Source organism: Tilletiaria anomala (assembly GCF_000711695.1).
Source record: "Tilletiaria anomala UBC 951 chromosome Unknown K437scaffold_64, whole genome shotgun sequence".
In the NCBI taxonomy this organism is placed as follows: Eukaryota; Fungi; Basidiomycota; class Exobasidiomycetes; order Georgefischeriales; family Tilletiariaceae; genus Tilletiaria; species Tilletiaria anomala.
Window position 1 is genome coordinate 1 of NW_013546958.1, and position 26,207 is coordinate 26,207.

Consider the following 26,207-nt stretch of genomic DNA (forward strand, 5'->3'; position numbering starts at 1 on the left):
GGCGGTGGCCCAGGACGGAGGACGAGGCGGGTGTGCGCGGTGCACGAGCGCTGCCACGCGGCGTGTCGCCTACCGAGGATGTCGGAAAGTGGAGGGGAGAGGAGAGGCCATTGCCTGCAAGGTGAAAACGAGGGAGGTTAGCTACCACTGGGGTTGTAGATGTGCAATGGCCAAGGACGCACCTCGTGGGCCCGCTGCTTCTGCTGCTCGGAGCTGGCTGCGTCTGACGCTCTTCGCGGGGCTGCTGCTAGGAAAGTTGAGCGGGGAGGAGATGTGCTGCGAGTCGGACATGGCTGCGAGTCGGCGTAGGGCAAGCGGGTGCGGCCGCCACGTGGAGGATGAACAGGAGTCTAGGAAAGAGAGTGTCGTTTCCGAGTGTAATGTCAGGGGTCCCTCTTCTCTTTGTTGCACGCTGGTGGGGAGGAGGACGTGTAGAGCAGTGTAGGGAAGGGAAGGGGGTTGGTGCGCAACGGGTGCAAACCAAGTGGCCAGTGGGTCGATCGAGGTCGAGTGAAGGGGGGAGACGGACGATGTGATTCGATGCAAAGTGTGCGTGGCTGTCACCGCCGCGGTGACTGTGACGCGTTCGAGGCGGAAAGAGAGACGCGACGCGACGCGCACCCCTCGCCCACACACCGTTCCGCCCCTGCTGACGCGCCAACCAATCACGTGCGCCGGGCCCCAGTGGTACATTGGGACGGGCATGGGAGGAAACAGGTGCTGTGGCGCACCCAACCCACCCCACAATCTTTCACACACACCCTGGCAACCCCTTCTCGGCCGGTGTCGTAGTCCATACGGCTCTCGTCCAGAACCGGAAGGGCCTGCCCAGCGTCGAAGCGCAGCAGTCGTCCAACGGGCCCAACAGGAACCGTGGGCGTCGTGGCGGCAGCAGCGGCAGCGGTGGTTGCATCCGGCTTAGGACAGGGCCGCAGCGCATGGATGCAGTGGGACGGCGAGATGACGTCTCATACGCACGTCCCCAGAGGCGTGCAGGCTGCAGTTCATGTGGGAAATACGGCGGCGACTCGTGATCATCCGTAGGTAGCATGCCCCGTTTGTGCAGCATGCCTGCATTGGCCATGGGTGGGCCTGGGCTTCTGCACTTTTGGCACTTTGGCCACCCATTCCCAGCCATTTATGCCCCCACATGTACATATAGCGAGAGCTTCTGCCGCCACCTCTTCACTTGGTACCTTGGGCGGATCCAGCTGTGCATCCCACGCGTCCACCTACCACTCTGCCATGTCTCGCTACTCCAGCTAGCTACCCTCGCATAGCTGCCGCAGCGGCATCGCGGGATCTTGTCCGTGCGACGGGTCATGCATGGATTCAACCGGGGCGGACGATGGAGAAAAACGCCGCTATCAAGGCGCGCCGAAGGGATGACAAAGTGCCTTCACAACACAGCACGGAGCACCGTTGGCTACCCTCCAGCTCTGCAGCCATGTGCAGGCGTTGGTTTCCAAGACTGGTGCTGCTCTCTGCAATGGATTTCGAAATAGCAGCGCAGGGACCGCGCCAACCAGGGATGAGAAACTGGGTGCAGCTGGATTTACAATGGAAGAGGGTACAGACGTAGCGTAGGAAGAGTACAACACGGTCCGCAGCGTTTTTGGGGGAAAAGACGGGGGAGGCTGGAGCCAAACGAGGCGGAATGGGCTGCGTTGCTACAGCACTGGCACTGGATCGACGATGCAACAGTGATTGCATTGTGCATGGTGGTGTCAGGTAGGCTGGGACGGATGCCAGCCATCGCCTGCTACACTAGACTGAGGCCGATGTGTCGTGGGTTGGGAGGGGGGGGCGAGCACAGTGTCAGATTAGATAATCAATATGCCTTCGCCACGATGGCCTGGAGCGAGAGCCGCGACAGTCTCTCGGCCGAGACCAGCCCCCTTGCCCCGAGTTCCGTGTATCTCTTAAATTTCTCTCTTCAACCCACAGCGAGCGGTTGCACAAATGATGGCACCATCTCTTCCATGCTGGCATGCATACATGCTTGCTTGCTACAAGCGCAATACCCATGGAAAGCTCGGAGCTCGTTGTCCACCCACACAACGCCTGCTCGTCCCCGAGCAGCCAAAAATGACGTCCGCTCCCGTGGTGACGACGGCCTTAGGGTCCGCCTCGGCATTGCAAGAGTCCCTGGCCAAAATTCGGCACCATGTCAGCAGCAAGCTCGAGAACCAGCGCGTGCCAGCCCTGCTGCTCCAGGCGGTTGAGGACGGCCTCAGGGAGCATCGCCAGGAGGAGCACAAGCAGCGGCAGGACGGAGAGGAAGCACCAGCCGCTGCCATGCATGACGACGGCGCGAGCAGGCACAGCAGCGAGTTCAAACCGACGGAATACTTTCTCGCCATGACCAGTATGGCTGAACAGGCAACAGGCGCAAAGGTGTGTGCGCAGGGCTCTCCTCCACTTTTTCAACATCCCCGTCTTCCTGCAATGCTTACGCACTCCCCCTCTTTGCTCTGCCAGGCACCATCCTCCCTCCTTCCGTCTCTGCTCTACCTCCTCTCCCTCACCGTTCCGCACGTGCCCGCAGCGGTGCTCACCTCCAAGCTCGCCACGCTCCTGCAGCTGGTCCACAGGCCACTCTTCAACCCGCACATCTCTGCCGTCCTCACAGCCGCCGCTGCTGCATCCGCTCCGCAAACAGGTGCAGCAACTCAGCAAGAGGGCCTCGCGGCGCAGCTCCGCTCGACGCTCGCCATCCTCCAGACGCTGCTCGCCAGCCTGCCGCGTGCCCTGCTCAGCAAGGAGCTCGGTGTGCTGCAGGCATACAACTCGACACTCCGGCTCTGCCTCGATGTGCGCCCTAAAGTCCGCAGGCGCGCGCAGGAGCTCGTCACCGCCACGCTCAAGGGCAGCGGCAGCGGAGACGCGCATCCGTACGTATCGACCACCTGCACCTGGCTCATCGCCTCGCTCGAGGCCATCTCTGAATCGTCGTGCGCCCCATCATCGTCCGCCGCGGCGTCCTCATCATCGTCAGCCAATGCTGCAAAGGTCGAGTACGACAAGAAGGCCGGAAAGGCGCGCAACAGCCAGGCCGCCGCCGCGCTGCGTCAGTCCGCCGTGCAGCTGCAGCAGCAGCAGCAACAGCAGATCAGCACCGGTGCCGGCATTTGGGTCTGCGGCTTTGCAAAGGAGCTCCTCCCAATCTTGAGCGCGCAAGGCACCCTATCCGGGAAGGCAGGCGCCTCCGTCGCAAAGGGAAAACAAGGCGTCGCAGCTACATCGGTCGTGGAGAAGCTGCTCGCTGCGCTGCTCCGGCTGCCGAGCCTGCAAAATCCGTTCCTGAGTGTCGCCTCTTTTGACTGCTTCCAAGCGCTCTTCCGTGGCAACGCCAACGCAGATGCAGATGCGAGCGCCTCTGCTTCGGCTCCATTGCTCGACTCGACTATCCGTGCACTGCGCGCGCCGAAACTCAAGGATGCAGCATACGCCGATGTGCAGCTTCTGCCGTCGTACCTGCGTGCGCTCGCCTCAGCACTGGTTGCACTGTCGCGGCGCGACGCTACTGCCACCGTCTGGTCTGCATCTAGCGGCGGCGGCGATGTTGATGCGCTCGAGATGTTCAAGGACGTTATGGAGAAGAGCCTGGGGATGGACGTGGGCGGCAAGAGCAAGGAAGTGCGCAATGCGGGCAGGGACATGCTTATCGATGTCATCCGATACGTCCTCCCGAACGACATGGTCGTCGCCAGCGCGGAGGCTGCTGCAGCTGCAAACGGCGGCGGCAAAGGCAAATCTGCAAACGGCCGCGATGCCGTCAAGGATGTCGTGGCACTGCTCGAAGAGGCCTTCGGCGCCAAGGCGCTGCGCTACACCCACGCGCGCGCAGAGCTGCTCGACGTCCTCGTCGCTCTGATCAGCAAGTGCCGTGTCCGTGTCAGCAGCAGCGTGCAAGTTGCACAGACGCAGACGGCGGCCCAGCCGCGGCGCCCGGCAACAGCAGCCGAACTGCTCCTCCTCCCGCTCGTCCGCATTGTTGCGACTCTGCGCGTTGCGGCCGGCTTCGAGTACCGCGAGCAGGCGGATGCTGTGCTTGGCATGGCCGTCGAGGTTTGCGGCCCCGGCGTCGTCCTCAGCCTCCTACCGCTCGGCCTGCTCGGTGAAAATGATGACTCGGTCGGCCGCGCGTGGCTGCTCCCTCTCATGCGCGGGCGCATCACTAACACCGAGCTCGGGCACTTTGTCCGCCACATGGTCCCGCTTAGCGAGAAGCTCTTCGAGCGCCGGGTGCACGCACAGGAGCAGCTCAACGCCACCGCCGGCACCAACGCTGTGGGCCCTCCGGTCAAGAAGCACAGCGTCGAGGCCAAGATGTACGAAGCGCTCACCGAGCAGGTCTGGGCCCTCTTCCCGGGCTACTGTGACCTGCCCGTCGATCTTGCGAGCGCGTTCAACAAGAAATTCGCCGAGCTGCTCGCCAACGTCCTCTACTCGCAGCCGGCACTGCGCCCGTCCGTCTTCCGCGGCTTGCAGTTGCTCATCGAGCGCAACACATCGCTCGCCAGCTCGAGCGCGCCCGCTGATGACATGCTCACGGCGTTCGGCCTGGCGCAGGCCGACGGCAAGGTGCACCTCGCGCACCTCGCCAGCATGGCCGAGAACCTGCTCGCAGTCTTCTTCAACGTCTTTTCGCAGAGCCCGTCAGACTCGCGCGGATATATCGCCGACGCTATCACGGCGTACATGGACGTGCTCGACAAGCAGCAGGTCACAAAGACCTACGGCAAGCTGCTCGGCATGCTGCAGAGCGCCATCCCGCAGGTGACACCCAAGTCTGAGCGCGAGGCGGCGATGGAGGAGAGCGGCAACAGGGCACCTCCGCCCGCGTACACCATGATGGACCTTCTCGTGCTGCTCGTGCCCTTCCTTGCCAAGGCAGATGTCGCGCAGCTGTTCGACACTGCGCTCGGCGCGTCGCTACTCGGCAACAAGGATCCCGGCATTCAGAAAAAGGCGTACAGGCTGCTGACACGTCTTGTCGAATCCAAGCTGGCCTCCTCGGCGCTCACGGCGTACATCGAGGACAGCGACAGGGCCGGCAAGAAAGCTTCGCGCCTGGCGGTCATGCTTCGCAGGCTCGGTCAGGCAACCGAGCATGTGACTGCTGGCTCGAAGCGCGATCGTATCGCGCTGCTTGCGGCGCTCGTGCCCAAGATCCCCTCCAGCGAGCTGCACTTCTTGCCGTCCATTATCCCCGAAGCTGTTCTCGGCACCAAGGAGGCCAACCAGGCCGCTCGCCAGTCCAGCTACGATCTGCTGGTGCTCATGGGCGAGAAGATGAAGGCTGGCGGCATTATCAAAGCCGGGTTGATCAATTCAACTGATGATGACGATGGTGATGACGACGATGACCCTGATAATGACGAGAACGACGAGGGCATGAAGGATACAGGCGAGGAAAAAGCTGCGACACTTGAAGAGTACATCACCATGGTCGCTGCTGGCCTGGCCGGTGCCTCACCGCACATGATTAGTGCCACGATCACGGCCGTTTCTCGGTTGGTGTACGAGTACAAGGAGGAGCTGTCGCGCGACACGCTCGACGAGATCGTGTCCACGATTCTGGTATTCCTGCGCTCTGCCAACCGCGAGATCGTGAAGAGCGCCCTCGGCTGCGTCAAGGTTGTAATTGTCGGCCTCGAGCACAACTTGCTCGAAAAGCACCTCGGCGAGCTCGTGCCCGCCATGCTCGGCTTCAGCCCGGCCAACAAGCAACACTTCAAGGGTAAGGTGCGGCACATCTTCGAGCGGCTCATCCGGCGCTTCGGTTACGAACGCATCGATGCTCTCACGGATGAGGACAACAAGAGGCTGGTGCAAAACATCCGCAAACGCAAAGAACGCGCCAGGCGCAAGAAGGCTGCGCGTGCAGACGACAGCGAGGAGGAGGAGGATGGGGAGCTGGGTGGCGCGTCAGCTGCTGCGGCTGGTCGACGCGCGACCAAGAACACTGGTCTGGATGGGTTTGAAGACGCGCTGTACGGCAGCGACAGCGATGTGTCGGCCAGCGATGATGATGGCGAAAACGACGCCGCCGTTGCCAGCAGTGGCAAGCAAGGCGGGCGGAAAGGAAAGCGCGGAGAGCAACGCAAGCAGCAGGAGCAGACGTACATCATGGAGGACGACGATGAACCTATGGATCTGCTCGACCGCAACGCTGCTGCCGGCCACGTGTTCACTCGCCAACAACAACAGCAGCGCCAACAGGGAAAGGGTCGCGCGAGGAAGGGCGGAGAGAACTTTGGCTTTGGCACGGACGCAGAGACGGGAAAGCTACTCTTGCGCGACGATGAAGATGACGATGACGAGACGAAGGGCAAGGGTGCTGGCAGTGGCAATGGCAAGCGTGGCCGTGGACGCGCCAACGGCATGGAAGTTGACGGCGAAGACGAAGAGGAAGACGCGGGCAACGCGTTCCTCGCCAAGGGGAGAGGCATCGACGGACACACGATCGGCCGAGGCGGAGTGGTAAAGTTCCACAAGAACACGAAGCGCATGCGCGCCGACGAAGAGGAGCTGGCTGAGATCCTCGGCGGCGGCGATGCGTCGGCGGACGGCAGAAAGGGTCGGAAGAAGCAGGTGCAGAGCAAGAAGGCCAAGACGCAAATCGGGGCCGAGTTCAAGGCGAAGCGCGCGCAGGGCGACGTTGTTAAGCACGGCGTCAGCCCTTATGCATATGGTGAGCATTGCAGACCACCCCGAGAGTGCCACGTCTGTTCCTGCGCAGTCGCCGCCACTAGGTGCGCTTGCTGACTGCTATTTCCGTTACATGATTTTCTACTTGCAGTACCCCTCTCGCAAGTGTCGGGCAAGAAGCAGGCCAAGGCGGCAAAGGGGATCAACATCACCGGGCACGGCAAGCGCCGCCCATAATGTCGTTGTGGTGTGGCCAGCTCGCGCGCTTCGTATCGAGGTGCAACCCGTCGCGGCGCTTGCATGAATTCTCGCTCGTCTGGCTCTCCTTGCTGTGTAAATATGTACTACATTTTCGGTCCTGGCATTACACCCTTTCCTTTCCGAATGTACAGCATAGCTAGAGCAGCGTTTGGTGAGAAGCGCACGGGAGAGACTGGGAACGGCGATGACACGGGTGGCTTCAATTACGTCCACATACGTCCGATGATCAGGGCATGTGGCGCGGTCACGTGATGCGAGCCACGCGGATCGAGTCCAAAAAGCCACGCGTGCATTTGTTTTCATACGCGCCATCCGTTCCGCCCTATGTCCGAGGCAATTTGCGGTTCCAAACTGCTGAGTAAGAAAGGTGGAGTCTGGGAGCGTATGGGGCACAACTGAACGGGGCAGAAAGACAGGTTTTTCTTCTCGGTCATCGATCGGACACTGGAGCGAATTCGCCATTTGCGGCTCCAAGTCTGACATTCTTCTCTTTTCGTTCCTCCCGGCTTTTACACGACATTTTTCTAGGGACTTTTGCCCCCGTTGTAGTCTGGTCCCGTGGGGTTTGCCCCAATTTTCAGACCATACCCCCGGAATACTCCCGCCGGAGACAGTGCATAGCGGGCACTGACTGGCGGGCGGGGGCTCTTCCTCACGGGACACTTTCGCAGTGCGCGCACCGGCCTTTGTCCACTTGGGAAGATCAACTGAATGCAATTTGCAGCCAATTTGCAATGCATACATACAAAGTGGGACACATTATCCCCGTGCGAGAGCCACACCTCCGTCTCCTTTCGGTATGGGCATACATTTATATAGGAGCGGCAGTTAAATCACCACCTCGCCACCCCGTGGATCACCAACGGGGCCAAGCGTACACGATCACCTCGTCGCACACCATCGAGACATCCTGGCCCCCTCAGCGGACTGCAGCACGTCTGGCTCGAGCTCGGCGCGTCGAGCAAAACATAGCACTACACTCGCACTTTGGGATCATTCCGTACGCAGCCACCGCTCGTCAACCTCTTGCGGCCCCCGCCGACTCGTGTCTAGCAGCGCGACTCGCTAAATTCTCAGCATTTCTGCGTCGTCCACCACCGTCGGACCCCAGGCGGCCTCTCACTGGTCGAAGACTCATTGTCGGCGTTCGCCTATTTCTCGAGGCTGCTGCCATTGTCCGTATTCTCCGCCAAACGCGACGAAGAGACACAAAGCAGCCACAACTGCCGCCAGAGTTGCGTGGTGAGGTTGGATTGGCATTGTGCACATCTCCGCTCGAGGTCCCTCATACATCGCCCCAGCTTGCCCCCACCATGTTTGCCATCTGCGTCTGCATCTGCGGCCTTTGCCTGTTGGCTTTGTCATAGAGCTCGCCAGTGCGAAACAACGGCAGTGGCAAGCACGGAAAACCTTGCTGAGGGGTCTCGCTTCATCTCAGGCTCAGCAAGCAGCATTCGGCACACGTTGAAGATTGCTTCCACGTGACGAGACGGCTGAGCAAGCTCGTATTTGCACAGCCCCTCGCCCTCGCCTCCTCTTCCCTGCCGTAGACTGGCTCTCGCCGCTTTGCAACCAAGAACAAGGGGCGAGATCAAGTCTTTGTCGTACCGTCCCTAGGCGCTTGATCTGCGCGTTCCTCTTCTAACCATCCACGTGCGTTCGACGTTCCGAAAGACATTTCCACTTTGCCAAGGAAGCTGATGTTTAACCTTTCTTGCTCTGTCCCTTCATAATACCTTCGTTCTGCGCTACCGCATCCAGCCCTTTGTACTTTCGCGTGTCCTCTGATGGCACGTTGGCCAGACAAAAAAATCAGCTCCTCGCTCACCGGCATGGAAGTCAAGACCATCACTGCCACTGTTGCGGCCATGCGGCAAGCACCTGCAAAAGAGCAAGCGCCACCGTCGTTCTTGAAAGAAGCCCGTTGGCCCGACTCTCCTTTCGGCGCTTGTGCACAAGGAGTCGTCGACCATGATTCTCCTTCGTCTTCGTCTTCACCTCCACATTCACATTCTCTCGCTTCATCGACTCGGCCACCGCCACCGGTAGTGACTGCCGAGTTTGCTGCAGCGCCAGCGCATGTCCGACGTCTGTCGAACGGCGCCGGCTTAAGGCGCGGGATCGCGCACCTCCGTATCGGAACCTTGCTCAATCCGGATGGCTCTGTATCTACGTCTCAAGATCCCGGACCGAGCTGCACCTCTGGTCCTGAACCTCTTACCATCACACAGACGCACTCAGCGACGAATGCCAAGGCGCGGGGGCACACCCCGGCGTGTGGCGTCAAGCGCAAGTGGATCGCGTCTGCATGTGCTGGGTCCGTGGCAACTGCAGGAGGCGCAGGCGCGGGTGCGCCGGACTCTGAGATGGTGATTGACGTGGATGCGGAAATCAACGCAGCTGCGAGAGCACGGACGTGCCAGGAGACGGTGGACAGGCAGCAGGACAACAGTGCTACTTTGACCACTCTGCTCTCTCCACGTCTGCACAGCGCGAGGCGGTTATCCGCTACATCGACTGCATCAGAGTCCACAGCTGACGATGGCAGTAGCAGTCGTGCATCGCCCGCCCCGTCAGCCTTCTCGGATGCCACGACACTGACAAGCGGCACGGCCGCTGGATGGCAGCACTTTGCCTACCAGTATCCACAGCAGGCGCACAAGCCCCACAGTCTGAGTCAGAGTCAGATGTCGCACGACGACAGCTGCAGCGATGAAGATTGGGGCTACGTGGACGTGGAGGAACACGCGAAGACCGCAAGTGGCTGCGGCCTACCCGGTGGCGCGTACAAGCGCGCGTGTCCTAGTTCTGTTTACGCTTCGTCTTCAGCTTCGGCCGCGACACCAGTGCCGAAGGATCCGCCACTACATACACTCGCCCGGCAAGAGCAGCAGCAGCAGACACCAGCATGGTCTCCTGTTGTCCCCTCGTCGATCGTGTCATCGTCCTCACCGCGCTCACGCAGGCCGATACGAAGCATTAAATCCGTCCCGATCAAGTGCGATGGAAAACAGGGGTCACAGGGTCACCCATGGTACACCTCCGTTGGAAAGCATGGTGCCGTCATGCGCTGCTCGCTCGACGCTCGACTGGATCTGGCGAGTCAGGCTGCGTCAACTGTCGGTCACAGTCGGGATCCAAATCATGACTTGAATTCAGCTCCCGCTCACCTTGCTCCTGCATCTGCAGTTGCGTCAGGAAAGCTGTCACACGCGCCTTTCTTGCGCATCGAGCACTTCATGATCCCCAACCCTTCCTTGAAGCCCATCACTCCCCCTGCACCACTGCATCAGCAACTGCCGAAATCGATGCCGCCGCCTGGGCAGCTGCATGCGTCCTCGCTAAGCTCGATTGGCGCCTCAACGGGGTCAGCAGGAGCAGGGAGTTGCTTTGCTGGCTTCTCGTCCATTCCTGCACGTGGATTCATGATGCTCGTGTACCTGATGAGCGGCAGTCTCGAGTGCCAGGATTCGCGAATACCGTTTCCTGCGCCATCGCCACCTTCCACTGTGCAAGCAGCGCCAAAAGGCGGCGAGAACGAGCTGGCGCGCTGTACGCGCACACTGCTACAGCGGGGGGACGCAATGTGTCTCAGCATGGGGCGCGGCCTGGTCTACTCACTGAAAGCTGTCTTCCCGAGCAGCATGTCCAAGCCGTTTGCACGTGCCACGAGCTCTCCCACTTCCGGCTCAGCGACGTCATGGTGTGCACCAGTATTGGCATCGTCATCGTGCCCGATCAGCAGCCTGGCCAACGCCTTGCTTAGACGCTCTGCTCTCCCTTGCGGCCCCTCGTCGTCATGCTCAATGGGCGCGGGGAAGGATACAGGCACCAGCGGTCCATCTTCCTCGCCCTCTGCATCTGCATGTTCCCCATCACCCTCTTCAGCGTCGAGCGTGTATCCACCCGTCTCGGCGGCCGGTGCGTCGGCAGCGGCAGCGACTGCGGCGGAGGATGTACAGTATACATCCGGCCTTCGAATATGGCTCGACGTGCCGCGCTACGCAAAGCTCAGCGCGCCGTGCAGCCTCGTCATGCGCGGCGGCGCCAAATGCCAGCCGGGCGGTGTTCCCGGTAGTGCAAATGCAAGCGCGGGAAAGAGCGGAGGATCGACCTCATCTTCTTCGCCGTCGTCGTCGTCATCGTCGTCATTCTGGTCCTCGCGCGCCTGCAAGCAGTTCTGGTCGCGCACAGCATCGCTGCCGTCAGTGCTTTCGGCGGCGAGTGGGAGCGCAAGCAAAGATCAGCGTGCCGCCGCGGATGAGACGGCTGGACGGTGCAACAGTGTGATCGAGGTGCTAAAGCCGGTGTTGGGCGTTAGCGAGAACCAGCAGGGCCAGGGCTGGTGCCAGAAACGCGTGCTGGACGTCGGCTGCCGCGGATTGCAGAAGATGCACTATGACGGCGCCGCTGCAACGTGCGAAGAGCCACCACCCGCGTTCTCGCTGTTCGACATTTTTATCGCGCCTGGCGGACGCATATTCCGACCGGTCGCGGCGGACCACAATGCATGTGTGTACAACCTCGGCCCGGAGAGCATCACGATCGGGGACGTGAAGCTCGTGGCGCGCGACAAGCTCGAGGAGATCGAAAAGTTCACTGCTGTGCTGCTTTCGCCGAGCTCAGAGAGTGATGATGATGCACATGATGCTCGCACGGATGATGATGGCACAAGACGCGCGACCGCTGCCGAGGGCGTGTGGATCAACAATGCCTCGCTCAACAAGCCTGCACGCGTGGTGCTGATCAGCGCCCGGCCCACGCCGGCTGGACAGACGGTGTATTGGCCGCCTCCACCTCCGCCACTCCCGGCGGACGAGCTAGGGCGAGGCGGTGAGGCGACGCCGGGGCGGCAGCAGCAGCAGCGCGAACGCGAATGGGAGCAAGAGGAGCAGGAACGGGAGCAGATTATCATGGCCACCGAGTATGAGTTCCACATGGCCCGGCAGGAGCTGGCGGCTACGACGGCTGGCTGGTAGTGAGCCCTGAGTCGGCCTTGCGAGAACGTCGACGCTAGCAACAGGTGTTTTTTTAGGAATGACTATTTACGCGGGATTTAATTGATGACTGTTTCTGGATGGTCAGCTGTATCATTTTTGTTCGCCTTCCATGCCACTGCTCCCTGGCATTTGTAATTTCACATACACACTGGCAAGCACTGCGTTTTAATGTTGAGGTTTGAAACTTGGCTGAGGACGGATGAACAGGCTTCAACTGTGACCTTCGCTCTCGAGTGAATGATGACCATGCATTCATGACTCTGGTGAGAACGATGGTACATGTATCGCAGCGCAGCTGTCTGCTCCCACCACCTGGTATTGTGAGCAGCGAGAATGGCAGCTGACGCTATTAGCTGGGGAAGCTCGTCTGAATGGAGAATAAGATGGTTAGTAGAGGTGAGTTGTCACGCGTGGAACGAAGAGGACAAGGAACGGTTGGATGGTTAGGGTTAACTTGCCAGCCTTTCGGTTGCCTTTCATCATGTGGTCACGTGACCGGCAATCGGGAGTCTCGCATATAGCGCACAGCCGGAGAGACACTGCATTCAAAAACTATTCAACCCCACAATCCGGATTTCATGGAGAGATGCTACACCGTAAGGGTGGTAGTGTGGACTGGACTGGGGCTGGATTGGATTACTCGCTGTTTCAGCGGCAGCTTTTCAACGAGCAGTACCAACCATGTCCATCGCAGAACCCCTTGCTCGCAGCCCACATCGCTCCGTACAAGCTCCTTTCCTTCCTCCCTCTCACACCTGTGAACCCAAACGCCACTGCCGCTCTCGCTCCTGTATCTTGTTCCTGCCCCCCCTCCCGATCACCTTACTTGCGAAACATCTCGCTGTCTCTCTGGAGCTCCCATCGTATCGATACAAAATGGTCTTCTCGACCTCCCTCATCGGCGGCACCAACGCCTCCAGCCCTGCCGCCTCGCAGCCACCGCCCTCCAACCACCCAGACAGCACAATGTACGCTCCCTTGGCAGCCAAGACGCACCCCAACGTCGCAGTCCCCCAGGTCTCGCTGCCGATACCCATGGGTAAAGTCGCCGCACAGACTTCCATCGACATGGCGAATGCCCGCGCCCAGACCGCCTTCGACCCGGCCCGCATCGAGGAGGTGATCCGCGACGGCAGGATCGACAATGCCAGCCGTCAAAAGATCGTCAAGACTCTCCAGGACGACGAGGTGTTCGCCGACTGGAAGCTGAAGATGTGTGTGCGATCTGATTTCCACACATACCTTCTCCCCAGCTGAATCCTCTTGCCTGTTCTCTCTCAGGACACATTGGTCCCGCGAACAGCAGATGCGCATGTCACACCTCGCCGTCCGGCGTATCCTCGAGATTGCCCACCGTGACGGCTGGGACGCCCAAGAGGCGATCGAGGCCGCAATCAACCTCGACCTACAGTCTCCCCTCTCCCTCCACTGGGTCGCATTCGTGCCAGTCATCATGGGCCAAGGCGACTTCGACCAGGTGCAGCGCTGGGGCAACGCAGCCATGGAGCACCAGATCTTTGGCTGCTACCTCCAGACCGAACTTGGCCACGGCACAAACGTCCAGGCGCTCGAGACCTTGGCCACGTATGTACCCGAGACCGACGAGTTCAACATCCACTCGCCCACCCTGACATCTACAAAGTGGTGGGCTGGCGGCGCCGGTCTCACCGCTACGCACGCCATCGTCCAGTGCCAGCTCATCATCCACGACAAGCGCCACGGTCCCCATCTCTTTTTTGTCCCACTACGCAGCGTCCAGGACGGCTCTGTCTTTCCAGGCATAGTTGCAGGCGACATTGGCCCCAAAACGTACGGCGCCTTTGCCGGCCTTGACAACGGCTGGGTCCGATTTGATAACGTGCGCATCCCGCGAAGCAACATGCTCGCCAAAAACGCCAAGGTCAAGCAGGGCGGCGAATACGTCAAGCCGCCGTCGGCCAAGCTGTCGTACGGCGGAATGGTTTTCATCCGAAGCCAGATGATCGACCGCTGCGGCTGGATGCTCAGCCGCGCCATCACGATCGCTTTGCGCTACTCGCACGTCCGCAGGCAGTTTCGCGATCCGTCCAGCACGGACGAGAACGACCAGGAGCGCTCCGTGCTGAGCTACCCGTCGCTCAACAGGCGCCTCCTGCCGCTGCTGGCCAATTCGTACGCGTACATCCTTGCCGGCCGCCGCATGCGCGCACTGTACGAGGACATGGCTGCGCAGCTGGACCAGGGCAACATCGAGCTGCTCGCCGATGTCCACGTCGCCAGCTCCAGCTTGAAGGCCTACTGTACCAAGCAGGTCGTCGACGGCATCGAGGAGTGCCGCCAGGCGCTCGGCGGGCACGGCTTTCTTAGCTACGCCGGTTTCAACGGTATCTTCCCTGAGCAGCTGCCGAGCGTCACGTACGAGGGCGACAACTTTGTCCTCTTCCAGCAGGTTGGCCGCGCCATGCTCAAGCTTGCCGGAGAGCTCAAGCAGGACCGCAGCGCCAAGGTCACTGCGACGACCGCCTTTGTGCGTGCGCTGCATGACGCCGACGCGATCCGCTTCCGTGCCCCGACGGCCGCGGTCGAGTGGTTGCGCCCAGACGTGTTCGCGAGCGCGCTCAACTTGCGCGCCGCGCGCCTCGTCGGGGACCTCCAGGCGGAGCTCGACGCGGGGCGCCGCTTCGTCGACCTGTCGTGGGAGTGCGTCGAGGTTGGACGCTCGCACGCCGAGGTCGTCGTGTCCACCTGGTTCGCCGAGGCGGTCGCGGACGACGCGCAGGCGCTCGGCACCGCCGAGGTCGCGTGGATCAGCAAGCTCGTTGCGCTCAACGCGCTCATGTCCCTCTCGCGCAACATCACGCCCCTCGCGCTCCCCATGGGCACATCGGGCGCAGCCGGCCTCGCGGCGTACAAGCCCGGTCAGGCCATCCTCACTGCAGAGTCCGTCAAGGCGCTCGAGACCGCCATCCGCGGTCTCGTTGAGGAGCTGCTACCACAGGTCATCGGCCTCTCCGACGCTTTCGGCTGGACCGACTGGGAGCTGTGTGAGTGTCCCTTGTTGCCTCTCCCCTGAGGTCTCGTCTTTCTGGCTTGCTGGAACCCTTCGTGCTCATGCACATGCATCCCGCTGTTCCCCTTGCCTCCCACAATCCCCCTGCAGCCTCCGCACTCGGCCGCAAGGACGGACGCGTGTACGAGCACCTCATGGCGCTCGCCGAGGGCAACCCATTGAACCACAAGCTGACCAGTAAGCAGCCGGGGCAGTACAACTGGAACCCCAAAGCGGCGCACGGCAAGCATGTTGTCGAGTGGTACACGCAGGAGCTCAGGCCGCTCTTTTCCGCCACTGCTGCCAGGTCCGACACGCCTGTTCATGGCAACGGCGCGAAAATTTGAGAGGTTGTGGCAGCCAAAATTTTAGATGGTTGTACGAGTATCCTATTTGTATTCTATCTTCAGCGATTCAGCCTAGACGTCGTCTCTGTGATCTTTGCGTGCTCGGAGTTGCGGAACCATCGCAACATCGAACGAAGCTGATTTGCACAGGCTGTAGCTTTTGAGAAGCTGATGTGTGGGTAAGTGGTGCCTTCAAGCGAGTTTGGACATACACTTGAGCAACAAACGGACGGGACGGAGCAGCGCAGCAAGCGAACCTATACACTTCGAACGTTGCCATCGGGCACGCGGCACAACCGGCCGCTGCCTATGTCTGCCTGGACGCTGCGTCCCCACCGCCGTGCTCTGCTTCGCGCTTCGGAACATTGCGAACACCCTCCTCGGACGAAGGCAAAGGTGGCAGGTTGACCTCGAATAACTCGCGAGCTTTGTACGCCCACCGTATCCGTTCCTCTGCGCAAGCGAATTTTCAAACCGGGTATCAGTGTCATTTTCTGTTATTCGCTCTTCTCAAGACGGAGGAGTGCTCCATCATGACGATGTCACCTATGGACAGAGATGGGACGCACCGGCTTCTTTGGCTTGTTGTACGCGCCCTGGTTCTCCCTTCCACCAGTTTCGCAGGCGCTGCAGCGGAGTTGCAGGGTATCCGTCGAGGAACGGAGGCCGGAAGGCTGCTCTGAGACGCGGTCGCGTTCTATCACCTTGGCCGTCCGCAGACTCCCTCCACCCTCTTCCTATTGCCCAACCGGTACTCGCATCTCCGACTCCAGTGCCATCTTCCGCACCCATACTCCTTGCGTCAGAGTGCGCTCCGTCACCGTCCACATGAGCAGCGGCCAGACTGGCCCTGAGTATTTCCAGGGCAGAGAGGTCGCCGGCGCGTATGCGAGCCGCGGCGTCGACAACCCACAACAGTCCTGCGCGCGACGTATCTGAATGCGCTTTGAAGCGCTTCACGCCGAATTTCTCGATCCGCCGCTGCAAGAGGGAAAATCCCACTGAGGAGGATACGTGACCAGTTGTTAGGCAATGCGTGAGCGGGAGAGAGCGGGACGCGACTAAAGATGCGCTGCTTTGTTCCATCGCCGATGCAGGGGAAGATGAGCTGCCGAAAAAGTTGTACTTTGTCCGTAGTTCCGGGGAGGGGGACGTGTGCGCCACTGCGACAAAAGGTAGTTCCTCCAATTCCTCCCGAAGTGTTACTCCCTCTGTCACGGCCAGCACGTTCGTATGGTCCAAGTTCCGCGTCCATACACGCATCTCTCGCCCTTTTTGTCTCATGTCTTGTCTGTTAGGCACTGATCTCGTTGCGCTCGAGGAGAGATCTTCAACGGCGGCCGGAAGGTCCAGATCGACTTCCACCTCAGTCTCTTCCAGCACCCAGCTTTCGGCGTTCTTGATGATCCCTGATGGCGCCCATTTGGGCAGAGTGCCGCGCTTAAGGATGAGACGTGTGGTGCGCAGGACCAAAGGTTCGAAGAGCTCGTCCTCAATCGATGGGTCGTGTGGTGATCCCTGTCTTCTTGTTGATCGGATAGGTGATGAGGATGAGGAGCCGAACCATCGATGCTGAGGCTCTCGGAGCATGTCCTGGGACACGCTTCGAGCTTTCGCAGCAGTTGCTTCGTATGATGCTTTTTCGACAAGGCTACCCTCTTTCGAAAGCAGGGGCCATTGCCTTCTTGGATATGATGCGGGGACAAGCTGCCGATCAATGGTGTCAACGCTGATCACATGCGTCGCATAAGGATTTGGATATCTTCGAAGGAATGCGGACACGACCGTTGACCACGAAGTGCTGCACGGAAGAGCAAGCAAGCTCAGACTGGGATAAGGAGATGCTTTTGCCCCTGACGAATGCCTTGTTTCAAAGATATACTCACGGATACGATGACTCTGCCACGCTCGTTTCGACCATCGTTACCTCCAGCGTCGGCAGGAGTCCTGCAGACCAGCTTCCCGATCAGGCGCCCGTAGAGCTTGGCTCTTGTGCACCTGCACACGCACTATGGCCCTTTATCCTCCCGGACAGCAGGTGAATCGCGGACTTGGACGCTGTTAGCCAGTAATGTACCGTCTCTCCGTGTGACGGGGCTCTGTCCTATGCTTGCCATCGGATTGTTTGTGTTTTACACTTGTGTGCTCCATTTGCTGCTACACTTCCGGGATTAAAGTGATACAAGGTAAATAAACCCAAAATATCACATGTTTTGGTGTGATTCCCCCGGCTTTCTCGCGAGCCTGCAGGAAGCCTTTTCTCTTCGTGCTGTTGTGCCAGTTTCGGCTCCGCCGCCGCCGTCGCGCTGCCGATCGGATGGAGAGCGCCATTGACCATTATTTTACATTGATCAATGTTGCAGGGGATGATGATTGAGTGAGATTACTTCCATACATAGCAAGGATAAGCGGCGCTGCTGGAGCTTACGTTGTGGATGGCAATTGCTGCAAGCCTTTCGACCTGCATACACTCCTCCCTTCGTTCTAGGATTATGCCATCCCAATCGTGAAGGCCGGTCTGGCCGGCGCAGAAAAGGAGAGCCGCGAGTGCAGGCACAAAAGGTCATCATGAATCCGCCGCACAAACCCACACCCGGCGATGAGCCGATCACGCAGGCAGCTGAAATTGTTGGCCTCGACAGTACTTCGCTGTCCATGAGGCAACCACCGGGCGCCATTGCATGGCCTGGCTCCCGAGACAATAATCAGCAGCCCTCCGCTTCAATGGGTCTATCGGATACTCACATTTCCAGCAAGGGCGTACTGGGGAGCGCTGTGGATTCCACAGATTCGCTTCGGCTAAGTGCCCAGGCTTTTGGCGTACACGCTCCTGCTTTCCATTCGACGCAGGGAGATGACACGACGACATCCATGCTGCCGCCCGGGCAAGGAGGCAGGATCAATCCAAGTGGTGCGACTGCTCTCAGTGATCACCAGATCTCATTTCCGCCGGCTTCTATTGTCGGGAACAACTCCAATGCGAGCTCTAATGGAGGCCACATCCCAGCCTCACCATTGATGCCGAGTGATGCTATCACTACAGATCCGGAGCTGGGATTGTATCCATCAACGGCCGAAGGGGCTGGTCTACGAGAAAAGCTGGTAGAGGGCAAGGTGAATGCAATGCCAATGGCCAGTCTGCAAATATGCAATGCTCTGAGTGCACTGGGAGTGAATCGGCTTGCGAGGGTGGACGACGATGCGGCATCGTCAATGAATGATAACAACGATGCCGCAACGGCTGCAGGTCAAGGCTTCGTCGACCCCGCAGCTATTATGATACATCCGACACAGAGTCCCCACAAACCACTTGCTTCGCTTCCGTTCCCGCCGAATGGACCAGTAGATTCCAGGCAGTCGGCAACCTCCGCCGGCGGCCAGGACTCCATCTTGGGCTCAGGATTTGGGTCCGACTCTGCATCCCAGCCCGCCGGGAATGGTAGGACCGCGTCGTCGGTGCCATTGAGATGGATACCTCAACTGCCAGCCACGACAAGGGGAGCCAAGGCGCATCAACGAGTGGAAGTAAAAGAAGTTCTGTCAGGCGGGCGGTCCGGATTAGTGTATTCGTCGCTCATGATGCTCCATTCGCATCCGGACGGAGACCATCCGGAAAGGCCGGAGCGAATTTCCACCATTTTCAAGCTGATGGAAAGGGAGGGACTGGTACGCAGGATGGTCAGGATCCGGACCAGGCAGGTCGAGAAGTGGGAGGTGCTTCTTGTACATGACGAAGGGATATGGAATGGAGTAGAACGGACAGCCTGTGAGTGCCTTGTGTCATTTCGTTTGCCAGTGCAGAGCAAACAGCTCAAGTGTCAGTCTGGCTCCAGTTATCTCGCGAGAGACGCTGGCAATGCAGTGTCCGACGCTCGAAAGAGAGTCCTCGCTGTATCTCAACGAGCACTCGGCGCTCTGCGCTCGCCTCTCCGCTGGAAGCTTGATTGAAATGTGCGATGCCGTGGCCGAACGGCGCATCCGAAACGGCTTTGCAGTCATCCGGCCTCCGGGCCATCATGCGGAGCCGAAGCAGAGCATGGGCTTCTGCCTATACAACAATGTTGCCGTTGCCAGTCGATGGCTGCAGAACAAGTACAAGGACGGGCCGAACAAGGTGCAAAAGATCCTCATCCTCGATTGGGATGTCCATCATGGCAATGGAACGCAGCTCGCTTTCGACGAGGACCCTTCGGTTCTGTACATGTCCCTGCATCGTCACGATGGAGGCGATTTCTACCCTGGTGGGCCGTTCGGTTCGATGCACTCCGTCGGACGAGGAGCCGGCGCAGGATATTCCGTCAACGTTCCATGGCCAAGCAAGGGCATGGGAGACGGTGACTACTTGCACGCCTTTCAGCGCATCATCATGCCGATTGCGTACGAGTATGCTCCGGATATGGTTATCATCAGCGCCGGGTTTGACGCTGCAGCGGGGGATCCGCTCGGGGAATGCTTTGTTTCACCGGCCGGTTATGCGCACATGACGCAGATGCTCAATGCACTAGCGGACGGGCGGCTGATCGTGGCGCTAGAAGTGAGTCATGGATGCCTCACAACTGGCATGTTCGCGCCGTATCTGACGGTGATGCTGACGAGATGCTTGCTAGGGGGGATACGAAGTGAACGCGATCGCGCATTCAGCTGTAGCCGTTGCCAAGGTCCTCCTCGGGGGAGTCCCGTCCGAGCTTCCTGCAGGCACCGCATGCGGACCGATCGCTGCGAATACATGCCGGCAAGTTGCGCAAGTGCAGAGCAAGTATTGGCGATCAATCCCGCGGGAGCATGAAGCAGCTGATGCCAGCATGGATGAGGACCTGCCCAAGGTTGAGTTACGGGAACTTGTCCGGCACTGGCGAACGCACCATCTTTGGAACTCTTACGGCTACTCCGATGTGCCTTTGCCGGAGGTAGGCATCCCCAGGCCATCTCTTGTGCGCTTGCCGGCATCGCAGACGCAGGTCATGTGCAACAAGGACTTGTTCGAAAAGTCATGGGAGGCCGTCATACTCTTTGCGCATGACATGGGAAACCTTCGCGTCGGTCAGCAAGATATCCAGACCGAAAAGACCGTTGGTGCTACCAGCTACCTTATTGACAGCACATTCGCGCTCTATGATCGGGCAAGGGAGAAGAATTACGCTGTCGTCGATGTCAATTTCTTCGGTAGCTTCCCGATCGGATTGACGGAGCAGAAAGGTTTACAGCCACAAGCAACGGCAAATGCTGCAACCACTTTGAGCGCATTGGCGACGCAGACGAACGAGGAACTTCTGTATACGTGGGACAACCTAATCGACGTGTGCGATACTGAGAACATCATCCTCGTTGGGTATGGCCAGGCGTGCCATGCTATCACCAACCTGGTTGAGCATCGATCTGTGCGCGGACGCACCAAGGCAGTCGTTCAGATTATGGGCATGTCCACGCTTCCCCTCGCACCAAGAGATGATGTCGACACCAAGCGGTGGTATTACCGGAACAGCAAAGTGATCTGCCCACAGCATCATCCGTTTTTCGCATGGGGAGGACAAAAGAGGGCATGCAAACGGCTTGGCCGCGTTGAGCGCTCCAGTGAGCTGGCACTAATGGCAAGTTTCTCATAATTAGCGTGCTGATATCCCTTTGCGACTTGCAGCGGAGCCGAACCCGATAAGGATCCTCGTCAAAGAGATGCCGAGCATCATGGAGTACATCGACTGGAAGGTCCGCCAGCAGGAAGCCACCCAAGACGGCATCGGTTCTAATTTCGTGACATCGGCAGGCGGAGCTGATGCCATGTCGAATGAAATGCTGGAGGACAATGGTCTTCTAGAGGCAGCCCCCGAGATGGGCCTTGTATCATGAAGTAGTGCATTCCTTGTATTGCTGCCAAGGACATGGTTGTACAGTACATGGGAAGAGCCTAGCTTACTGAAACTTGACTCCGTTCTGTAAGTTCTGTGTGAGACTACGTATGTCTGTATTGACGCGAAGCGACACACACCTCTTCCGCGAGAGCCGGCCAGGCTCGTAGGCCTCACGCCAGCGCTTTGTGCGCACGATTGGCGCGCTAGGAGAGAATCCGGCACCGCGAAGCCCCCCGGAGGACGACAGTAACCCAGGCTTCATGTGGCCATCCAAAGACGCTGATGCGGGGACACTGACTCGAGAGCGGTGGTGGCCGTCGAGTGACGATGGAGCGGACGCCGCTTCGGTGATGACAGGCTCTTCTTTTGAACCAGAAGCCAGAGTGTTGAAAGGCAGCGGAGGAGGAGAGTCGCCCGCAATGATAGACGTTGACAGATACTCGAATGGGTACAAACTTTTGCGAGGTCTAGCGTCTGCGTCCGGCGAGGCAGGAGGAAGTGGAGGCAGATCATCATCATAACGAGGATGCCGCTTGACCGAGCCACGGAGGCTGGGCGCTGGCCAATCTTCCTCAGCATCGCTCTCGGCGAGAGCCTGAGAGCTAGGGAAGCAGGCAGGTGAAGTCGCTTCCTTGGGCTTACTCGGCTCGCCTGCTGTGGCCATCCGTACAGTCGGCATCCGTGAGAGCGGGTTGCCCGACTTTGCAGCAGCAGCATGTACGACATCTGCGATGGCCTTGCGGAAGGGAGCGAGAGCATTCTCGACACTCTCGGTAATTGAGCTGATGGACCCTTTGCGCGTCCGCGTCACCATCCTACTGAGAGCTACATTGACCTCCTCGACTTCAGAATCATCATCATCTGGCATGGAGCAAAGCATCTGCTGCCTCCGACGTGTGAGCCTGTTTGAGAGTTGTCGCCCGGTTTGTCTAACGCTACCGATGCGAATCGATGTCCCCATGCGAGACTTTGCGCGCGGAGGTTGCCACTGCGGTGCACGCCAGATGGAGTTCGAGTTGCGCACTTCGTCTCGGATGTGGTCCGGCGAGAGGGGAAAGGGGCGGGATCGTCGGCGGGTGGTCCTGTCTGTAAGTGGCAGAGGCAGAATCTTTTCGACACGTCGTCTGGAAGGGCGAGGGGCAGGAGAAACAGCAGACTCGACGTGGAATGCATGCTGTGGCGCATATGCGTGCTGTCGTGCTTTCGGTGATGCTTGCTGTGGTGCTTGCGGTGGTACTTGCGGTGTTGCTTGCTGTGTTACTTGCGATGGTGCTTGCGGTGTTGCTTGCTGTGGTGCTTGCGGTGGCCCTTGCTGGGAATTGTTCCCGACAGCAGGTGGCTTGACACGTTTCATACTGTCTTCGCTCTTTTCATTCGAGAATGTCCTTGTCCGAGCTCGAACAAGAGCACCAAAGTTGGTTTGACGGGAAAGTGACAGTGGCTCCACCGGTTTCCACGGAAAAAAGTCGCCCTTCATCGAAGGTGGCTGCACGCTAGAGCCGCTGATGTCTGAGCGATGAAGCGTTGGGAAGGACTTGAGCTCTTCAAGCTCGGCAGCCGACGTGGCCGACGCAGCAGAAGTGGACGGAGCGGGAGGAGGCACTCTGTGAGCCGCAGCAATGACACCGCTGACGCTGGTTGACTCTGGCGCAGACGCTGCGTCACCTTGTCGCACAGCAGCGGCCGGAGGCGCCAAGTGCAAATTCCGCTGACTTTGGCCTGCCAAATCGGTCCGAGTGGGTGCAAGCGCCGAGCCCGGCCTGAAGCCAGGTGTACGCAAGAAGCGACTGGATCTGACGTGCAACGCGCGTGGGGCTGATACTGGAGGTGGCAAAGGAGGCAAGTCTTTCTCTACCGAGGCCGACGCTGCCTGCAGATGCTGAGACTGCATCTGCGACTCTGAGTCAGATAACTGTAGCACCGCCTCTGTCGGCACGAAGAATCGCGGGGCTGGTGCAGGGTTACGCTTGAAAGTAGTTGGAGGAGAGATACTCGAGCTTGCGCCAGGTGTTCTGGACGGTGCGCTCGCGGCTTGGACTGACGCAGTTGCATGCTGCTGCCGAGCTGATTCTTCGGATGGAGCGAGTGTGGCCCCTCGGCGCGGCTGCGGCCGGACAGGGGAAGACGACAGAGGAATTGAGCATGCGAGTTTATGGCGATTATTGGAAGACGATGAGGCTGTACTCACCATCTCTGGTTTCGCTACGACATCAGCTTGTTCATGCGTGAGAAGCAAATCAGACTGTAGCTGAGCAAAAGGCCGCGAGATCCTTGTCGGTGTGAGCGGTTTGCATTCGGTGCCTTCGTTGGGAGCCGCGAAGAACTTGGGGTCGAACTCCTTCTCAAACGACACGAAGGATCCACGAAAGGCGAGGAACGGCTCTTGCTCCCACAGCTGGATCGGGGTCAGGATCGTCAGCGGACGCGGGTTGGTCCCCTGTGATGCCGTGCTAGGGGACGAGCCAACTGCCGTTGCGCTTGGTGAAGCCCGCGAGGCATGAACAGACGAGGGTGACGGTGGAATGGGCAGCGGGCGTGCTGCCTTGTAGCCAGAAATGCTTGTGCGAGTGGAAGAGGGGCTCGCAGGTGTGATGGAGACGCGCCGCTCGTCGTTCTCGACCAGATCGTCGTCGTCGCTGTCGTCGCTGTCGTCGCTGTCGTCGACCATATCCTCGTCAGCGGGATAGCCAGAAAAGGCTGTGTCGACATCGACGACATCCGCTGCGTCGCTCGGGTAGGCATCCGCCTCACTGTCCGTGGAGGTATGCGCAGCCGCGGTCGCCGTATTCAGCGTCGTTATTCGGTGGAGTTTGGCGTAACGCTCTGCCTCGCTCGGTGTCGTGCTCGCGCGCGTCGTTGTGTTCTTTTGCGCGTCTTGATGTTCCCGCTTGGCTCGCTCATACGAATTGGTAGCACGCCTCTTGCCCTTTGCGCTGCGGTTGAATGCTTGCTTCTGGTAGTCCTCGTGTGCGTCGGACTCTTCGATTGCCGAGTTGGGAACCGACGTGTCACTTGGCGGGAGGCCGTACTTGTCGCTTCTGGCGTCCGCGGAGGACATGTCGGCATAGACACGACCAAAAGTCGAGTAGCTGGACTCCCTCTGCAGCTGGTGTCCGCCTGCTACGCGGGCGTTGTACCCCCCTCTTGCGCCGTCTGCAATGGGGTCGGCATGCCCGAGGCTGAGATTATGGCTCAAACTCACACTCGTGCCGGAGTTCGTCGTCGCGGCGTCGTCCGTGTACCAGAACTCAGCATCTGCGCTGTCGAGCGCTTCTTGTAGGACAAACTCTTGACCGTCGGTCACATCGTAAGTCAAGTTGCACCTAACGTACGGCGAGCAGCACTGGTGGCAGGTGGAGGCGCGTGATCGGCGGTGCACAGGCTCGTCGTCTTCGCTCTCTGCTTGCACAGGCAGGCTGGCCGAAGGCGGAGGACGGTCCAGAGCCTGAGCCTGCTGGTAAGGTTTGTTTTGCACTTGCGACTGAGTCGATTGTTGCGGAAACGCTATCTCAAGTTTGGGCGACGCTTCGCCTTTGATAGATGCTTTGCGGCGCGCTCGCTTCGCTAGTGACGGCAACGGTGCAAGCGTGAGAGGTGGCGGTGGCAGCGCCCTCCGTGAAAGCGATGACGTGGACATGTTGTGAATCGTCTTGCCGCCCAAAGCTGTTTGGCTCATCTGGGGTGGTGATGATGACTGTGACAGTTGCGCTTTGCCAGGCGAAGATGCGTGACAAGGGCAAGGATTCGATTCCCTGATGGCCGTCGACTGGGAAGATGCAGGGCTACTCGGCCGCTGCTTCTCGCTCCTCTCTGTCTTTATTTGGCCTGCTGGCCGTCGCTGTTCCTTGCCTTCGTCCGGTTCTGGAAATTGGAGTTGGTCAGAAAGACCTGGGCAGCCTTGCCCTTGAGGGTAAGCAAGGCGTCCGAGGGCGACCCAGTCACGTGCACCGTCGAAGGCTCTACTTCGCTGTCTGAATGCGCGACGAGACTAGCATGCAAAGCGTATGCAGTTTTCGTCGTGCACCGCACTGGTTTAAGCCGCAAATAGTGCTCTGAGCGGGAGATGGGCCGTTTGCAAACGTGGACCGCGCAGCACTAGCGATGGCGGCAGGGGACCGTCTTGTTTGGGCGTCGCAAATGGTTGTACGACTGCAGCAGAACTTGCAGAGAATGGTTGCGAGGATATGGTCGAGGCGAATAGAAAAAGACTGTTCGTGGCGTGATACAGGATGGATGGAGAATGCGGCGCAGGTTGATAATCAGAGGGAACAGAAGATGGGAAGAGTGAAGAATGGACAATGTGTGAGATGGGCTCCAATTTGACATGACAATGCATCGGTACTTACTTGTTAAAGTACTCTCCATACGATCCTCCGGAGTCTGACTTCTATTGGCAGCACATGTACTTCGAGTATTGAGTGTGAATGCTGCTGGAGCGCTGTTGGGGTTGTAGTCGATGGAGCGGTGCAGGCGAGGCTGCAGCCACAAGGGTCCCCGCTCGACAGTTGGTTCCCTACCTTGCAGCTATCGCCAGCTACACCCACTCGAGCCGTCGGCAGCAACTCTCAAGCCTTGTTGTGGCAATGTGGGTCTCCTTCCCTACACCAGGAGCCGAGTCCAAGCTTTTCGATTGTGATCGAGAGGGGCAACTACTATCGAGCTTGCGAGTGTGTGTGCAGAACACAGAAAACCGATCAGTCGGACACCCACGTCGTGCACCTCTCGCACTCCATTCGCCCCTCAAATTATGAACCCTTGTCGTTGGGTCTCATGAGATGAAGGGGTATGGGCCGGTGGATGGAGCAGGGACCTTCGGCCGATGCGTTGTGTGGACTGTTTCTGATCAGGTTGAGTAGTGTCGATCCCTGTGCTGCCGGGCTTGCGATTTAGCTGGCACTGTACGCCTCTAGCGGATTCGGGAAAGGAGAAGCGCAAGTCACTAGTCGAGGTCCGGGGTCGAGTTAATGCATTGATGCATCAGGCGCATGCATCGACTCGGCTCGAGCCGATTGACCGAAGCTTTCGATGGTGGCGAGCGAACTTTTGCCTGTGACTGTTTAGGCCGCTA

General features: G+C 59.3%; 8 protein-coding genes across 8 annotated transcripts; 4 read left to right on the top strand and 4 right to left on the bottom strand.

Moving 5' to 3' along the window:
- Nucleotides 1-16: 16 nt before the first annotated feature.
- K437DRAFT_269206 (uncharacterized protein) lies at nt 17-291 on the bottom strand (the record flags this gene model as incomplete). The annotated part of the gene is made up of 2 exons (XM_013386797.1): nt 17-114; nt 183-291. Coding segments are annotated over 2 exons (207 nt in total), but the record flags the coding sequence as incomplete, so codon positions are not given.
- A 520-nt stretch (nt 292-811) lies between these two features.
- Nucleotides 812-1,245, bottom strand: K437DRAFT_154538 (uncharacterized protein). The gene has a single exon (XM_013386798.1). It carries the CDS (start codon nt 1,156-1,158, stop codon nt 919-921), a length of 240 nt encoding a protein of 79 aa, XP_013242252.1. The 5' UTR covers nt 1,159-1,245; the 3' UTR covers nt 812-918.
- Nucleotides 1,246-1,854: 609 nt separating this feature from the next.
- On the top strand, nt 1,855-7,041 carry K437DRAFT_257604 (NUC173-domain-containing protein). The gene is made up of 3 exons (XM_013386799.1): nt 1,855-2,397; nt 2,482-6,700; nt 6,809-7,041. Exons 1-3 carry the CDS (start codon nt 1,999-2,001, stop codon nt 6,892-6,894), a joined length of 4,704 nt encoding a protein of 1,567 aa, XP_013242253.1. The 5' UTR covers nt 1,855-1,998; the 3' UTR covers nt 6,895-7,041.
- A 1,400-nt stretch (nt 7,042-8,441) lies between these two features.
- K437DRAFT_154566 (uncharacterized protein) lies at nt 8,442-11,923 on the top strand. Its single transcript, XM_013386800.1, has 2 exons — nt 8,442-8,571; nt 8,680-11,923. The coding sequence occupies exon 2, from the start codon at nt 8,706-8,708 to the stop codon at nt 11,895-11,897; it is 3,192 nt and encodes a 1,063-aa protein (XP_013242254.1). The 5' UTR covers nt 8,442-8,571; nt 8,680-8,705; the 3' UTR covers nt 11,898-11,923.
- Nucleotides 11,924-12,884: 961 nt separating this feature from the next.
- Nucleotides 12,885-15,293, top strand: K437DRAFT_225816 (acyl-CoA oxidase; the record flags this gene model as incomplete). Its single annotated transcript, XM_013386801.1, has 3 exons — nt 12,885-13,132; nt 13,200-14,941; nt 15,058-15,293. The coding sequence occupies 3 exons, from the start codon at nt 12,885-12,887 to the stop codon at nt 15,291-15,293; spliced, it is 2,226 nt and encodes a 741-aa protein (XP_013242255.1).
- K437DRAFT_274982 (uncharacterized protein) lies at nt 15,156-17,370 on the bottom strand. Its single transcript, XM_013386802.1, has 3 exons — nt 17,180-17,370; nt 15,863-17,094; nt 15,156-15,746 (listed from the first exon to the last, which is right to left on the bottom strand). The coding sequence occupies exons 1-3, from the start codon at nt 17,212-17,214 to the stop codon at nt 15,601-15,603; spliced, it is 1,413 nt and encodes a 470-aa protein (XP_013242256.1). The 5' UTR covers nt 17,215-17,370; the 3' UTR covers nt 15,156-15,600.
- Nucleotides 17,371-18,968: 1,598 nt separating this feature from the next.
- Nucleotides 18,969-20,896, top strand: K437DRAFT_225840 (Arginase/deacetylase; the record flags this gene model as incomplete). Its single annotated transcript, XM_013386803.1, has 3 exons — nt 18,969-19,059; nt 19,127-19,827; nt 19,901-20,896. 3 exons carry the CDS (start codon nt 18,969-18,971, stop codon nt 20,894-20,896), a joined length of 1,788 nt encoding a protein of 595 aa, XP_013242257.1.
- Nucleotides 20,897-21,048: 152 nt separating this feature from the next.
- On the bottom strand, nt 21,049-25,136 carry K437DRAFT_154608 (uncharacterized protein). The gene is made up of 2 exons (XM_013386804.1): nt 23,328-25,136; nt 21,049-23,243 (listed from the first exon to the last, which is right to left on the bottom strand). Exons 1-2 carry the CDS (start codon nt 24,813-24,815, stop codon nt 21,201-21,203), a joined length of 3,531 nt encoding a protein of 1,176 aa, XP_013242258.1. The 5' UTR covers nt 24,816-25,136; the 3' UTR covers nt 21,049-21,200.
- Between the last annotated feature and the right edge of the window lie 1,071 nt (nt 25,137-26,207).